Below are 17,747 nucleotides of genomic sequence, written 5' to 3' on the forward strand. Positions count from 1 at the left end.
TTCACATGCTTCTTAGCGTGTGGTTCCAAGTCCTGAAAATTTTTAATCTATAGCTCTGCGTGGCTTCTAGGTTTTCTACTTTCTGTTCATTTTGAAGACAGGGTAGGGAATGAAGGGGAGGGCGGGAGCAATTATTAAGGACTATTGGAAATGGCCCAGGTGCCTAGATTCTAGATTGTTCTTTGAGGTGTTTAGTTAACAATTGGTGACCAATTACTAGTTTCACAGAAAATAATTTTTAAAAACTTAGAATTGTGTTCAGTTGTGTGCATAAGATGGGTATTTTTGGCACCTTCTGTAGATTGACATGTAACCTGTGGCACTAGAAATCATTTGTAGTCTCAGCCATATTCTCCAGCACCACCTTACCATTCAGTCTGGAGAGTGGTCCTTCCTTTGACTTGTCTTCAATTATAAGGAACTTTTAAAGTCACCATACTTCTGCTTTGATTTTTTTAAAAAAATGTATCTTTATTGATTTCAGAGAGAGGAAGGGAGAGGGAGAGAGAGAGATAGAAACATCAGTGATGAGAGAGTCATTGATCGAGCCCGCAGCCCGGGCATGTGCCCTGACTGGGAATCGAACCGTGATCTCCTGGGTCCTAGGTTGATGCTCAACTGTTGAGCCACGTCTGGCTGGGTTTCACCCTACTTCTGGAGCTAGCCTGGATTGCAGGAGTCACATCTTGAATAGACAGTCTTGGTGGCAGGTGACAACAGTCAACCCAACCCTGGAGAACCTAGCCTAGCTTATAGAAAACCTAGGGGACTGGTCCCTTTTTCCTGTGCGGCATTGGTTTGGGAGCTCAGATTTAGCTGTAGTCTTGTATTCTAGAATTTTACTTAACCTAGAATTAGGCCTCGAAACCACAAGTGGCCCTGTGGCTAGAGGTTTTTTTGGTTTTGTTTTCTAAATTTTCCTGTGCTGATACTGTGATTTGCTGCTGCTAGTGGTTTCCCCCAGCAGCTCTGTGAAGGCGGGGCTGGTATAGTGGAGGGTAGCTCTCCAGTGAGAGGGGTCTTAAAGCGTTATTTGCACTTCTATTTAAATTAATCCAAAATATACAGTTTTCTAAGGATGCTTTTGTTCAGACATTACATAAAAGTGAGAAGATGCCAAGTGATCCAAATCTAAGAATGTTACTGTTATTATTTGGCAAGAGCTGATAGAGATTATGGGAAGATCAGAGGCTCCCTAAGCCCTCTTTGTGCCTCCACTTATTTCTGTCCTTGAAAATGAACTTAATATAAAGAGAGAATATTAGGAAACATGAAGGATGGTTGGCAAGATTACAGGGTCCTGTTGCTAGGTTTACAGTTCACATCTCTTTACCTCGCTGGGAAGACTATAGTGTATCCCCCATGAAAACTCAGAATGAGCACAACTGGCATTAACAGAAGCAGCTTTATGTTTAAGAGAACTCTTGTTCCAAGCCTCTTCCCTTCCTGCTTTCCCTGAGTAATTGCTTGATCTAAGTTGCAAGGAAAGAAGGCAGGCAGGCAGGCTGATCTCAGTGTAAAAAGAGAGAGAGATTTATAAAAAATGTGTATCCTATGTGGATTTAAAATAGGAGTGAGTTAGTCTTTTAACAAGGGGCATTCTAAGTGAGAATTGTTGATGTTTAGTCTCAGGTCTAAAGCAGGTAGACTCATGGGAAACATAAAAGAAAAGTAAATCTCTGATTTCTTTGTTCTTTTTGGAGTTAAAATTTAATGTCAAGGAATACCCTAAATATTTAAAATATTTGGACTGAATAAAGAGTAAACAATTGGATTGGGAGAATTATTGTCAAACTATAGCAGCACTGATCCAAATAGAAGTTACATAAGCGTTCTTAGCATTCTATGTCTTTCATAGGTATCTCAATCACCTACCAGTCAACAAAAGATTGTCTACCAACCAAGTTGTATTGATAGCATTGTACATGTCCTGTAAAATATTATATAGAACTTTCTGTGGTGTATAGAAAGAAAATGTCTGTGTTACAGATTAGCTAGTTAAGTATACAAAAAATGTTCAGCATTCCAGTAGAATTTTTATTCATTTGTATGTCTTATGAATATATAGAGAATAATCATTTAAAAGTTTATATATAGCCCAGCTGGGCGTAGCTCAGTGGTTGAGTGTTGACCTAGGATCTAGGCGATCGGGGTTCGATTCCCGGTTGGCACATGCCGGGGTTGCGGTTTCGATCCCCAGTTGGGGGTGTGCAGGAGGCATCCGATCAATGAATCTCTCCTCATTGATGTTTCTGTCTCTCTCTCTCTCCCTCTCCTTTCCTCTCTCTGAGATCAATAAAGATATATTTACCAAAAAAAAAAGTTTGTATATGTATGGGTGTATATAAAATACATAAATAAATAATACCCTAGTTTTAAAATTTTAGTAAAAATAATTTTATAAAATTTTCAGTAATTTTGTATTAAATTATGATCATATCAAGTTAAAATACCATTTCTTTCTAAGTAGTCTTGTTTCCTATTAATTATCTACTGTCTAAAATCAACTAAATTTCTTGATTCTCAGTAAATGAAAATCTCTGTATACACACATGATATAAAAGTTAATTTTTGTATTGTGTTTTTTATGTTTAGCTTTGTTGGTAATGATAATGCTAAATAATGAAAGTATTCTAAAAAAAATTCAAAGGAAGCTGTATGGTAAACACTTTATTATTTAAAAATATAATTACCCTTCCTTGTAAACCAGTGTTATCTTAATAATTTTCCTGTTTTCCCTTACTTCCAAGACAAAATTATTCTATTCCTCAGAGACCCGGAAAACTCCAAGCTTAGTGGTTTGGCCAGTTTCACCTACTGTAGTTTGTTTTAACATGTTTATATCTAAGCCTCTCTTCTATGCTTTTCTAACAACAGACCTTGCTTTAATATTCTTGGACTGGAGGCTGTAGCATGTGAAGCCAGACACTGGCATATCCAACCCTTATTTGGCTGTGCAGACATTTCTCATTGCTAAGGGTGTGTACTAGCAAACTAGCTAAGGTCCAGTAAGGATTGTGGGACATTGTGCTTCTGTTGGCTGTTCTGTTCCAGCCTCATGGTTTGCTTATATAAATACAAGATAAATTCTCATTTGTGCCTACTGGACTATCCAATCAGGGTTTTTAACTGGTAAATACTGGTCAGTGTCATTTACCCAACACTAGAATAAGGGCTAACATTCAAATGAGGGATGTAGACATACAAGCTAGTGGCTGTAATAGAGATGCCAGGATGGTATTAACAGACCCTCCCTTCTCTCTTCTTTCTACATGGATTTGTGACCTAATTGATATTCAGCACAATCCTTATATTTAGGACCGTTTTTTGAGTAAATTTGTAATAATAGATATGAGAAGGTGACAGGGTAGTTATCTATATGCCACTTGTATGTAGCGAGCTGGTAATGAGTTTTCATTCAATTGCTTTTACAGATATTTCCAAACATTATAGTCAAAAAGCTACAATAGAGCATGAACTTCCAACAGCAACACAGAAGCTCATAACAACGAATGACTGTATCCTGTCATCAGTAGTGGCGTTAACTAATGGAGCAGGAAAGGTAATTTTCTCTGGTTTATATTGGCATTAAATTTAATTCTTAAATATGCTCCTTTTTTTCTTCTTCCTTGAATGACGTAGGAAACTTGACCTGTGAAAGGATTTTGGATTATCAGGCTTTTTATCTCCCTTTTCCTCCTCCCTACCCAATATTTAAAACAGCATGGTAGTTACTCTTAAGCATTTGTGATGAGTAAGGGGATCACTCACTTTTTATGTTTTTTTTTTAACTCTTTATGTTTTAATGAGTTATTTGATGATTTGAAGATTCTGGATGGTCTCAGTATACACCCTTGTGTATATCAAAGCTTTGCTATTTAGAAATTGGGATACATAAAAAGAAAAAAAAAAATGTTTTTTTTCCCCTCTAAGTTTTTTGTTTTTGTAATACTTGTGGTAATGCTACCTCTAGTTTTGTACTTTAACAACAAAGTACTTTTAAAGTGCCTTCAACATATGCCTTTTCATTGAACTCGTAATATTGGATAGTGATCATTTTGGATCATTAAGCACTTAATTGTTGTTATAAAATGGCCAAAGTACAGTTTCTTTAAAATTCATTCTATCTTGGATATCTAGTTTCAGCAGAAGTTACGTTCTAAGAATGCATGAATATGACTATCAACACCTTTAGAGATTATGATTTCTATGAGAATTACCCATATGTATAAAGCTGAAAGGACTGTATTCAGTACTATCTTAGCCCATTTATTTCAACAGACTCAACATAATTTCTCAAGCAAATGCTCATCTCTATCCATGTTTATATACCATTTTTTTTGACAGGTTGACCATAATAGAAACAGACTTTTTCCCCCAGTGGTTTAAGTTAATCAGAAATGATCATAAATTAGGTTGGATACTCAGTGTTATCTTTCCCAAATTCAGATTGGTCTTTGTGACAGTTTGCCATAGTTTGGGGCCATAATTAAAAGGTGTTTTCTTTAGGTTCTCTCGTTTCACAGATCTGTACCTACAGGATTCCTTAGACAGAAGACCATATCCATTCCTCCGCTTGAATGCTTTTATCTGTAGGCACATCGGAAGCTTTCTGAGGATAATTCTGCTTTGATTCAATTAAGGCAAATTCCAGAAAAAGAGAATGTTGGCATTTTACAGGAGTCTCTGCATTTGCCACTTTTTATGAGAATTTTGGAATATTAAATACCTGTAAACTCATACCTTATTTTAGATTTGCTTTGTCTGAAACTTTAAAATGTTGTCTCAAGGAAAGGTATTTGATCTTCAGTCTGAATTTTTTTATAAATGGTTTTTAACTAAAATAAGTATCTCAACTAATGTTAGTCTGTGGTAGCTTAATACTTACCTAATATGATTTGATTAAAATAAATTTTTATTGTTTGTAATTGAAAAACCAAATAGGAAAGTGTAAAATGCTGCTGAAAGAACTTTTGGGAAATGTAGACACATTTGGCAGAGGAAAGAGAATAAACCTCACTATATACTACCATGATCTAAATGCAAACACTGGGTATATGACTGTCCATGTCATTCATAAGGAATATATAGCTCAAGAGTTTTAGATCCCCATTTTCGTGAATACTATCTAACATAGAATTTCATTTGATGAAGTAAGTTATTAATGAAAAATATAACCTTTCAGGCCATTAGTAATTAATTGCCTACCTTTTGAGCACTTTTTGCCAATGTAGAATACTCTGTTTCATAACTCACTTTTTCTTATTTATCAAAATAAGGTACCCAAGACTTTACTTTTTCTGGCTATGAGTGCCCTTAGACATTTTTTTTTTTATACCACCATTTCATACAGCACTATAGATTCAAACTCATGGCCAGCAAAGTTACAGTTATGGATCTTTGTGGCTCCTTATGTAGATTTAATAAAGGTTAAATCAGTAAATGACAAGGGTCTACTTAATTTTCAGTCTTTTCTATTATATTGGTGATGTACAGATTGAGATTTACAGAATTAAATTTAAGTAGAGATTGCATATTCAAGATGCCTGTGTCGTGTCTTATGTTGGAATATGAAACATTTCAAGTTCAAATGGAATGCATAAACCCAAATATGTATTTTTTTGTTGCTGTTAATCCTCACCTGAGGATATTTTTTTCATGGAGAGAGAGAGGGAGGGAAGGAGGGAGGGAGGGAGAGGGAGAAACAGAAACATCGATGTGAGAGAGACAACCCATGATGGGGGCAGGGAGCGAACCCACAACCCAGGTACGTGTCTTTGACTGGGAACTGAACCTGTAACCCTTTGGTATGTGGGCTAACAACTGAGCCACACCAGCCAGGGCCAAATAAGTATATTTTTGAGAACAGTGGCCGAATTAATGAGGTCAAGAGCTCATGAACGCCATCTAGGAATACTCTGAATATCAGAATCAGTTGTTGTTTTCACGAAGAATAGAAATTGTCTAGATTAAGACCTGTCAGAAGTATAGCCTTAATATTTATACTGATATTGTCATTTTATTATAAATCATTGTCTAGGCGTTTTCAAGTAACTAAATGTGGGCTTTTGGGCAGGTGCTGAAATTTCATTTCCATTCTCAGTATCTTTAACTTTGCTCTGAAAGCTATTAGATATATATTTTAGATATATTATTGGAAAACAAAATCTGTCTTCTTGTCACACTTTATTTAGATTGCATCTTTCTTCAGCAACAATGTGGACTACTTCACTGCTTCCCTGAGCTACGGGCCGAAGGCAGCGAGTGGATTCATCAGCCCTCGTTCAGCCGGGTGCATGCTGCAGTACAAGAAAAAGGCCGCTGCCTATATGAGGGCCTTGAGGAAGGTGTGTGCTGCTGTTCAGTTAAATCAGGGAGAGTCGGGAGTAATTCCAGAGCAGGGCGAGAGTTTTTCCACAGTCATATGATAGTATTTAGGTTTTACACAATTTTGAGGCACAGATGGTTGGCAGGTGTTGGGGGTCTTTGTGGGGAGGAGGTAACAGAGACCCAGATCTTACCTACTACATGGTATATGCATAGGCTATGCTGAACTCATGTCCCCAGTGCCTGGTAGACTGTTTGGGGTGAGGCAGCCGGGCGGAAAATCTTAACTTTAGAACTTCAGAAAATCTTCAATTTGTAGAAACAGAAAAATAATTGGAATATATGTATAATTTTTATCTGAATATAGTAGGAATACACAATCATTGCAAAAAGAAATCAGAAGATAGAGCAGTACATGAAGAAGACAATTATGGTCACCCCAAATCCTACCACTCGAAGCTAGCCACTTTTAACTTTTTTAGAGTATATCTATATCCAAAAACATTTTAATGTGTGTTATGTGCAAGCGCACACATACAGACAGATACACATGCTATAAAAAGCAGTGTATCTGGATAGATACACTGTTTTAGAATCTGTTTTTTCCTCATAATACAGTGTAGATATGTTTATATATAAAAAAAGTATGTCTATAAGTATAAATTGTTCTCCTTTAATGCCTTTATAGTATTTCATCTATAGTATTTCATTCTGTAAATGTGTAATAATTTAATCCATTTCTAGTGGATTTTTAGGTTGTTTCTTATTTGTCACTGTTGTGTGCACATGCAACTTTGTGCACTTGTTTTTACTTTTATTTCTTTTTAACTTATAGTTATACATAATGTATAAGTACATTCTTATACTACATTAGAACATTACAGGTAAATTACAATTTCTAGTTCTAGTTCCTCTCCAGAGGTAACTATATAGTTATCAATTTGGTGTATAACCTTCCAGACTCTTTTAGAGGATTTATATACATCTATATAAACCTATAGACAGTATACAATATATAGAACTTTCTTTTTTTTAAAACCTAAATACATGTTTCATTCTGCAGCTTGCTTTTTTAATTTAAAATATGTTTTAGAGATCTATCAATATCATTACACATGGTGGCTACTATATTCCTTTTGAATACGGCCTAGAATTCTATAGTATGGGTGTTCCGTGGTTCACTGAAGTAGTTCCTTATTGGTGATCATTAGGTTGATTCCAGTTTTTTACTGTTGTGATAATACTGCAATGGATAGTTTTACAAATGCCTCCTAGGGCACGTATATGGAATACTGAGAAGTCGAATGTTCTGGATCATGTGGTTTGCACATTTTAAGTTTTAGTATTTACTGCCAAATTGCCCTTACAAGTGGCTCTACAGCTTTACACTTCTAACAGTGTATAGGGCTACCCGTGCCCTATTTGTCTTATTTTCTTAATTATATCTTTAAGATTAATTCCTAAAAAAGGAATTGCTGGTTCAAAGTCTATGAATATTTCATGTTTTGACACATTTCATATCTTGACACTTCAGGAAGGGTACTTATTTATAGTTTACCATTAATAGAAGTATAAATTTAACCCACAAATTTAATATCTGTCAACCTCAGACAAGAAGCTGCTTATTTTAATTTGCATTTCTTTGCTTATTATTGAAGTGGGACATTCTTTCATAAAGTTATTGTGAATATTTATTCTGTCAATTCCTTGTTCAAGTTATTCATCTGTTTTTAAATAAATGTTCCTAATTAGGGTTGAAAGCTCTCTCTATAGTAAGGATTTTAATCTCTATATTGTAAATATTTCCCCTTCAGTTTGTGTACTAATTTTTAAAAATAGAAGTTTTAATTTTTATGTCATCAGACCAGTCTTTTTCTTAATGGTAGTGATTCTTAGTTAGGAGAATCTTGGAAACTCAGGGCACTTCCTAAAATTATACAGATGGACACCTGTATTTTTCCCCCAGTATTTTGTGGTCTAAATTTTTAGCTTGAGATTTTCAATCCATCTTGAATTCATTTATTCTGATATGAGGTGCAGAAATAGGGATCTAAATACTTATTTTTCTAAATTATTAGCTGGTTATTCTTGTACCATTTATTTATCCAGGCTTAAAAATGCAACATTTGTCGAATATAGTTTTGTATGTGCTTTTGTCTGTTTCTAGATTTTCTATCCTGCTCCTTTATCTTTCTATTTTGGTGCAAGTCAGTATGGTTGTAACTTGTAACTGGTATGACAAGTTCACCTTCATTCTTTTTCTTTTTTTCTTTTTCAAGAAGTTTCTCTTCACGTGTATTAAAGGAAATAGTCTATCATGGCATATATCTGAATTTATCATCAAACCCCATTTAGCATTTTAATTTGTATATGTAGGATCAGGAAGCTGATATGACCTTTTCTTTAACTTTTATGATGCTTTTCCCATAGCCCCTCTCGGAGTCTGTACCTTATGAAGAAGCACTGGCGAACCGCCGGGTCCTTCTCAGCTCTACTGAAAGTCGAGAAGGCCTTGCACAACAGGTATGGCACCTGGAAAACCATGGTACTTGTTAAAGAGTGTAAATGTTAAACCCCTTGGAAAAGGTTTTTGACATATATAGGGTGATTTGAAAGGCTATGTAAGTAAACATGTAAAATTAATTATTTAACACATGCTAAAAAGCACCATAAGCATAATGCACTGAAAAACATTTCTTTGTACTTTAAAGTCATCTTGACTCAATCTGTGTTATAATTGCCAGTAAAATAATACCAGCACACTTTGGCCATGATGATTCTTTCTTTAGGCACTAGATTTAATTAAATGTCTGAAATAACAAAGCAAAGGGGGGAGGGGCCAGAGACTGAGTGAGTTAGTTTATTTTTTAAATGAGCAGGAATGAAAAAAATTTAGTATTTAGGTGGTTGATCGACTCTGGGGTCAGACAAAGGTAGGAGGTACTATCTTTGTACAAGTTGGTGCAAACTGATACCAGTTTAACTTTTGTCAGAGATTTATTCACTTTAACACTGGCTTGCTTTTAGCTTTGGAAATGTTTATTTTAAAGATAACACAAATAAATTCATCTCAGACAATAGCTTGTCTATGTTCACCTTATTTTCATTGGACACTTGTTACTTATCTTTTCGATATTTATATATTGTGATGTTGGAACTAAAAATTTCATACACAGATAATTCCTGAAAAACAGAATTCCTGAGACAAACAATAAAATATGGAATACCTAAAGAATTGATTTTGGATTTTCTTTTTATTTTATATGAAAGTAAGGCTCAAAGAAATGAAGCAGCTTTTACCCAAAGTAGCTAGTAAGTGGCAGAATTGTCTGACTTCAAAGCTGTTGCTTTTCCCACTCTGCCATTGACCAGCTGTAGGCTAGTCTGATTAACACTCTGGGTCTCACTTCTTGCCTCTCTGAAATGAGGATAATATCTACCTTTCAGGGTCTTGTAAGGAAGGATTAATTGAGCCAATGGGAGGCAGTGTGATATTGTGAGCAAGACAGATGGGGTCCCCAAATCCTGGCTTTGCCATTTGCTAGCTTAGCAGGTGGTTTAGCTGCTGAGAGCTTTAGTTCTCTTTGAGAAATGAGAACTGTAGGACTGTTAGGAGGCCTCAGTTGGATAACAGGAGGAAAGTACCAGGAATAGTGCCTGGTATTTGGTGATTGTTCAACCATGATAGTTGGTAAAGCATTTGGAATTCACTGTAAGATTTTATTTTATGTAATTCTTAATCTTTTATTTGCTCTGAGAATTCTTTTAAAACTTCTTATTGAGGTATAATATACTTAAAGAAGAAAATACAAATCATTAATATATACCCAATGAATTAATGTAACCAGCACCTAGATAAAAATTTTTAAAAAGAACATTTATTTATTTATGTAAGGTATACCTTAAGAAAAATTACTAGGACCCCAGAAGCCTTCCTCATGCCCTTTCCGGTTGCTATTCTCCTCTGCCCCAAAGACAACCATTCTGCATTCTAAAATCATAGATTAGGTTTGTTGCCTGATACTGAACTTTTTATTAAATACAATTATGCAATATATATTCTTTCAGGTCTGACTTCTTTCATTTAACATATTTGTAGTATTCATCTGTTGTATGTAGTTGTAATCTGTCCATTTTCATCACTGTTGAGTATTTTATTGTGTGAATATATGTTATTTATTCTTACTGCTTATGAGTATTTGGGTAGTTTTAAGTGTTTGGCTGTCATAGTGCTGCTGTGAACATTCTTATACATGTCTTTTGGTAAATGTGCATGCATTTCTATTGGGTATGTACCTAGAAGGGGAATTACTGGGCCATAGGATATGATATGCTCAGTTTTAAAAGGTCCTGCCAAACAGTTTTTCAGTGTTTGTCCCAAATTCCACTCCTCTTATCACTATATATATGATTATTACAGCTACTCCACAAACATGCCTGCCTTTGTATTTTCTTTTTTTCAATTACAGTTTACATTCAGTATTATTCTGTATGAGTTTCGAGCGTACAGCATAGTGATTAGATAATCATATACTTTATAAAGTGGTCCCTGATATCTCAAGTACCCACCTGGCCCCACCCATATATTACAGTATTGACCATGTGCCCGATGCTGTCGTCTACATCTCTCTGACTGTTCTGTAACTGCCATTTGTACTATTTAATCCCTTCACCCTTTTTTTTTTTAACTTTAGTAATTTGGATAGTTTTAAATTGCTTTTCCTTGATCATGACATTAAGTACCTTCTTTTTATATTTAGAGTCTTGTTCAAATGTCTATTCATGTCTTTTTTTCCTTTTCTATTTCTCTGTTGGGTTGTCTGTCTTTTTCTTACTGATTTGTAGAAGTGCTTTAATATGTTTTGGATATTAGTCTTGTATTGGATACATGCTTTTTCCACTTTTTGGCTTTCCTTTTTACTCTCTCTTTTTAAAGAACAATATGTTTTTATTGATTTTTAGCGAGAGAGGAAGGGAGAGGGATAGAGAGACAGAAACATCAAAGAGAGAAAATCATCATGGACCGGCTGCCTCCTGCACACCTCCTACTGGAGATCGAGCCGGCAACCTGGGCATGTGCCCTGACCAGTAATCAAACCAATGACTTCTTGGTTCATGGGTCAGTGCTCAACCACTGAGCCACACCAGCCAAGCTCTTTTTACTCTCTCAATGATACCTTTCGATGAATAGAGATTTTTGATTTTACTGTAGTTCAGTTTTTTAATTTATGGGTGTACTTTTTACATCCTGTTGAATACATCTCTCCCTATTCCAGGGCCAGGGTTTTTTGTTTTTACCTCTGTTAGGTAGTCTTGATTTACATTCTGTCAAGTATTTTTTTGGCCACTAAGTTTTATCTTCATCATCCTCTAAGGTGCAGAACTCTCTGTTGCTTTCAAGGTTCAGCAGAGTTTGGAGAAGATTTCTAAACTGGAGCAGGAAAAAGAACATTGGATGTTGGAAGCACAATTAGCCAAAATCAAGCTGGAGAAGGAAAACCAGCGAGTTGCAGATCAGCTGAAGAGTACGAGTAGCGGGCAGGTGGCTGGGCCGGCCCAGGAAAAGGCCTCCGCGGTGAATGCTTCGGGCCCAGAAGGAACAGCTAGAGCCGTGCCAGAGCCAGCTCACAGCACCGGTCTGGTAAGTGCTGTCTTTTTAAGAAATGTTGATTGGTAAGGATCTAACCTAGTGTTCAATGTTAACCACCTAAATTACATGTCACTTTATAATAGGAATAACCCATATGCTTTAGAAAAAGCAGGTTGATAAGCAGATGCCTCCTTCAAAAAGCATCTCCATTAAATTCCCTTTGATTTTTACATGAGACTTTTCCACAGTGAGGTCTGTGTTCCTCAAAAAGCTAGAGCAAGTCAAATTTAAGATGATTCTGTTTTTCCATAGAAACATTTATAAAATGGAATTATGTTTCTGATCAAGGACAAAATGCCTAGCTCTTTATAGAAATGACCACAAATAACATTTTTAACCAAGTATATTGCATATTTCTAGACAGTATAAAGCTTTATGACATACAATTAATACAGACACCCATTGGGTTAATTATACTTCATAAGTCAGTACCCTGGCAGGTTATCTTGCAACTTTATATTTCTTGCCTTATACTTAATTGTAGTGATTTAGAAAGTGAAGAAACATCTCTTTTGGAGTTACAGGATTCAGTGTTACTTTGAGAGAAGTTTTCTGATTATAGTATTATATCAACTGTAAAAAAACCCCAGAAAACCTAGGAAAAGAGAAATCAGGAAGGAAAAACCCCCACTCATAATCAGAACGGTCTCATTAGGTATATTTTTACAAGCATTTCTCAAGGAACTTGAGGAGAGCCATAGTTCTCGAGAGCCTCGTCCTATGGTGTGTGACTTTATCCCATAGCTCACTAATGCTGTTGAAGAGCAAGTCATGATCCTCACATTTACCTTGCGTCAGATCCAGAGTATACCTGATAGCAAAATATGAAAACCTACTTGACCTCATTGCACTTTAATAGTCTGAGTGTCAGAAACTCAGATTATTGTTAATTTTCCTAGGTGTGATAATGGTATGATGATTTAGGAGAATATCTTAATTTTGGGAGATAAATGCCAGAGTACTTAGGATAAGGTATCATAATATCTACAGTTTACTTTCAGACACTATGTATTATGTATTATGTATTATGTATTATATTCACACAGATAAAGCAAATGTAGCCAAATGTTAATTATTGAGTATAGATGGTGGCTATACAGATTTTTTTTATACTTTACCCCACAACTTTCTGTATATTTGAAAATTTTTATAATATATAAAAAGGGAGAGAAAAAGAATGAAAAGTTTTAGAAAAGCAAAAAAACAAAGCAGACTTCTCACAGTTTGGACTTGAATGGACACCAGGCTCAAAGGATAATCCAATAGTGAGGCCTGTGCAGCGTACTGTGGGATCACAGAGAAGGTCTCTGGAGGGCCCAGGGAGGACGTTACAGAAGAGGTAACATGAGTATGTTTCAAAAGTGAGCCAGAGGCCAAGGCAGGAGAAGGGGCTCACCACAGAACTATCTTTCCCTCTGCACATAGCAGATTCCTGCCAGAAATGATCTGGAGACAGTAGAGATTAAAAAAGATAGCATTTTTGCCTAGGCAGGTTAGCTAAGTTGGTTAGAGCGTTGTCCTGATATGCCAAGGTTGTAAATTCTGTCCCTGGTCAGGGCACATATACGAATCAACCAATGAATGCATGAATAAGTGGAACAACAAATTGATATTTCTTTCTTTCCCCCCTCCCCCATCTCTCTAGCTCTCTCAAATTAATAAATAAAAATTTACAGCCCGGCCGGGCATGGCTCAGCGGTTGAGCGTCAACCTAGGATCCAGGTGATCAGGGTTCGATTCCCGGTCAGGGCACATGCCCGGGTTACGGGCTCGATCCCCAGCGGGGGCGTGCAGGAGGCAGCCGATCAATGACTCTCTAGTCATTGATGTTTCTGTCTTTCTCTCTCCCTCTCCCTTCCTCTCTCTGAAATCAATAAAGATATATTTAAAAAAAAAAATTTACAAAGAGAGATGGAATTTTTCTGTGTTCCTTGATGTTTCTGCTTTTCAGCCTTTCTTATTCCCTCATTTTAGGAACAGTTGAGATTGCCACATTTACCACATTTTCCATGGTTTGGGACATGGTCTTTGATGGTCAGGATTAAAGACCCAAGACATGGTTGGCTTTCTTTAATTTTTCATATGATTGAATCTATTCCTTTCCCTTAGTTGCTCTCAGTCTAATGGAATAAGAGCTTGGCTAGACATCCGTACAGAGGAGCTGCGTGATATCCCACATTCTCAAACCATAATTCAGGAGTGAGGGGGTGAGGGCGGAGAGGCAGAATGGATGCCAAATGTAGTCATATTTGAATGCGTAAAATTAAACGATTGGCATGTTGCTATAAACAGTTTTTAACTGAAAGGGAAAGACTAATTGCTACTCCTGCTTCAGTGAGTAGAAAATTATGGCTCTTCTTTTTAAAAAAGTCTTATAAAAGACTCTTTACAGCTAGGTGGGTATAACATTTATTAGCACACATTCTGTTGATATACTGCTCACTATTCAGAGTAATACTCTTGAGGACATTATTTAGAATCTGTGAAAACTGTTTATTGGGTGTCATCTCTGATGAACAGAATTCATTGAAACTGAGTTTCCAGTAGCTTTTTTAAGTTATTGTGCCCAAGTGCATGAACAATAACCAGAATCTGGTAATCCTGACTATTTTTGAAGTCTTATCCACAAAACCGAGCTTTAAAAGCCTGGCAGCACTTTAATGTGTCTAAAATTACATTTTCATGTATTTAAATCTGAAAGGAATACTTATTGATGTCATAATAACATTGTATCAAAAATGTATTTCTGCCCGGCTGGGCGTGGCTCAGTGGTTGAGCATCGACCTAGTAGGATCCAGGAGATCGCCATTTGATTCCTGGTTGGGGCACATGCCCAAGTTGTGGGCTCGATCCCCAGTCGGGGTCATGCAGGAGACAGCCGATCAGTGACAACTCTCTCATCGTTGATGTTTCTCTCTCTCTCTCTCTCTGAAATCAATAAAGATATATTTTAAAAAAGTAAAAAAAAGTATGATCCAAGAAGAGAAAATATTACATGTTTAAACTACTGTGTTTGAAATATAAACAGTCTATTCTAAAGAATTTTTTTCTTATGTTCTAGATTGGGATTTTAACCAGGACATCTGACAGTGAGGTAATGTGTGCTTGGCATCATGTTGTTTGTTAGTAAATATCTGGCTGCTTGTTTGTTGACAAAGTCTTACAAGAGTCAGCTTTGTCTAATTGTGTTTTCTGACCATTGTAGCAAATGTGGAACCAGTGTTTTCCCCTCCATCAGTAGATCCATGTCACTTTTCTCTCTGGTTCTATTTTAACTGTCACCAGCAAATTATAGCCTGTTTTGTAAATGCCTAGTTGAATGACTTGACTTGGCAGTTTGACAAGGTGTGGCTTGAACGTGGCAGTCAGCTCGCTGGCATGCTGGGTGAGGCTGAGAGCCTTTAGCCCTCCCAGTGGGCAGGCTGGGAAAGCTGGGCTCTTCAGGGCCTCGCTGAACAGTGTGCTTGCTAGTTGTTTCCAGCCCTTGAGCAAGTGAACCCAGGTCAGACTTGGCTTGTCACATCCGTTTGCACATTTGAATTTTGAAATACTATAAGATGTAACTTTATAAATAACCATTAAGAGAACACTGAAGTCATTCAGCTTACCACTCAGTATGGTGAGCTGGTAAATATAATTCAAGTCTTTTGATAAATTCTTTGATTTCCTTATTGCCCTTATACTTTAGGTAATCTTAAACTTCTGCATATTTTTTTTTAACTGAATTCAATAGTGTGTCATTGAGAGTAACTAGAAGAAATACTGGTTTTGGACAAGGCTCATAACTGTTCATTATAGAAGTAGTTTAACTGGTTAGTATCTTTAAGAGCATTAGAGCTGTCTTAAGATAATGTTGGGGGAAAAAGAGTGTTCAGATTTTAGGGGTTTCAATACATGTTGCCTTTTCCTTGGTTCTTCCAGTTAGAGAAGGACATAGGAGTCAGACAGGTGGACAATTTGAAAGGTTTGTGCCTTATGAAAGCCAGTGGTGGGACATGGCCCAGGGCGCCCCAACACCTCGCTTCTGCTCTGTTCCCTTGAAGCCACAGCTTCATTTTGAGATAGGCAGGATGTTGAAAAAAGAAACTCGGAGTATTCATTTACCTGCCCTATCTGACGTTTCTTTGAGGGATAGGAAAACTATGATTCCCCCATCAGATTTCAAATGAAAATGTATAAAATATTGTCTCTTTTGTATCCTAAAGTGATGCTAATTTTTTTTCTAGAACTGCTTCATCTCACTGGCATTCATTTATTTAATGATGTGTGCTCACTTTAGGTTCCAGATGTGGAATCTCGTGAAGACCTAATTAAAAATCACTACATGGCAAGGATAGTGGAACTGACGTCTCAGCTGCAGCTGGCTGACAGTAAGTCAGTGCACTTTTATGCTGAGGTGAGTGGAGAGTTAATTAGATTTGGTGCTTTGTTCCTAACCCCTTTGGGAATTAGGTCACTGTCCTGGTCTCCTGCTGTTCACTAGAAGAGAGAAATCAGTGTCTATTCATATATATGAATTTGGTTGGAATTCGTATTGATTGGTCAATATACCCACCAAAAATTTTCATTTCAGTAAATACAGGACTGATTTGTCATTTCCAAGTTACTAAAACATAGTTGCATCTTTTAGGTAGCTTTTCTGATGGTCATGCATGCTTTGGAATATTATTATGATAGATTACTTGCTTTAGAGAGTTATAGGTAACATTCATAGGCCAAAGAGTTTTTATATAGGAAAATTTTTAAAAAGTCCTTTTTAAAAAAAAATACTTTGCAGTTTCTAAATGACAATTTGTTGAAATGAGTTTATGTAAGTGATAAAAATAAAACCCTTTTCAACATTTAAAAGATATAAAATCTTACTTTTTGTCATAGTTTCTTCTTTCCTCACTAAATAATTCATTTACTTAAGAGAACTGGAAGAACACTGTGTAAGAGAATCAATGAAATTATACACAATTCATTGATTAGAAGGGGAGAAAATGAAGGAAGAAAGTACAGCTATCAAAGAGTAAGAAACAAATGATAAGATAGACTTGATATTGCTCAGTATATAAGAATACTTGTAAGGTCTCTGATTTGAAACTTGATATTAAAAGGTCAGCTGTAGATGTCAGAGAATTATAATGCTGTAGTTGTTAAAGAAATTAAAAAAAAAAAAAAGACAACACCCTTTATTGGGAACCAACTTTATGATTTTTCTCCATTAATTACGGAGATGGAAAAGCTGATGGGCGGCCAGCTGCTAGAAGTGGAGAGAGGCTTTGCTTCTTTGTTTCCTGCTAAAAATAAATGATGTGCCTCTCTCAGTATTGTTTACAAACAACCATTACATATCTGTTTGGTGAGTGGATCACTAGTGACAGCTTGCAGGGCTCTAGAAAATGGGGAGGACAGCAGGCTGAGTGACTTACAATAGAACCGCTGGAGTTTATCATCTGAGCCGCGCGGTACAGCACAAAATCATGTCCTTATTTGGATCCCTGACTGCCTTCTGAGCTAGTGGCCCAGACGTGATTGTTATCTTCACGAGGCCCCCTGCCTTGTAAAATTCTCTCCTTTTTCAGGTTTAGTGCTGAGCACATAGATGTTTGGTTAACAGAGGGCAGTTGATTTGGTTGGCTGAGCTTTCCTGAAATGAGTGGGGATATATGAGGCCGTTTTATTTCCAAGAGACTTGCTTGTCTTAGTAAATGCCTTCAGCACAATTGTGATACAGGAATTTTTAAATTGTCCTAGTTTCTCCTCATCTGTAAACAGGAAGTGGTGA

General features: G+C 36.4%; 1 protein-coding gene across 2 annotated transcripts in view; it reads left to right on the forward strand.

Annotated features, from left to right (window-relative positions):
• PPP1R21 (protein phosphatase 1 regulatory subunit 21) overlaps positions 1–17,747 on the forward strand; it is a 54,396-nt gene that overhangs the window by 30,256 nt on the left and 6,393 nt on the right. For both annotated transcript variants that reach the window (XM_016222176.2, XM_087823540.1), the window contains exons 14-19: positions 3,435–3,562; positions 6,195–6,347; positions 8,758–8,850; positions 11,729–11,968; positions 15,039–15,071; positions 16,257–16,373. In XM_016222176.2, coding sequence (XP_016077662.1) covers positions 3,435–3,562; positions 6,195–6,347; positions 8,758–8,850; positions 11,729–11,968; positions 15,039–15,071; positions 16,257–16,373 — 764 coding nt within the window. The remainder of the gene's footprint in view (positions 1–3,434; positions 3,563–6,194; positions 6,348–8,757; positions 8,851–11,728; positions 11,969–15,038; positions 15,072–16,256; positions 16,374–17,747) is intronic.

Source organism: Miniopterus natalensis, chromosome 13, assembly GCF_054644295.1.
Source record: "Miniopterus natalensis isolate mMinNat1 chromosome 13, mMinNat1.hap1, whole genome shotgun sequence".
NCBI lineage: Eukaryota > Metazoa > Chordata > Mammalia > Chiroptera > Miniopteridae > Miniopterus > Miniopterus natalensis.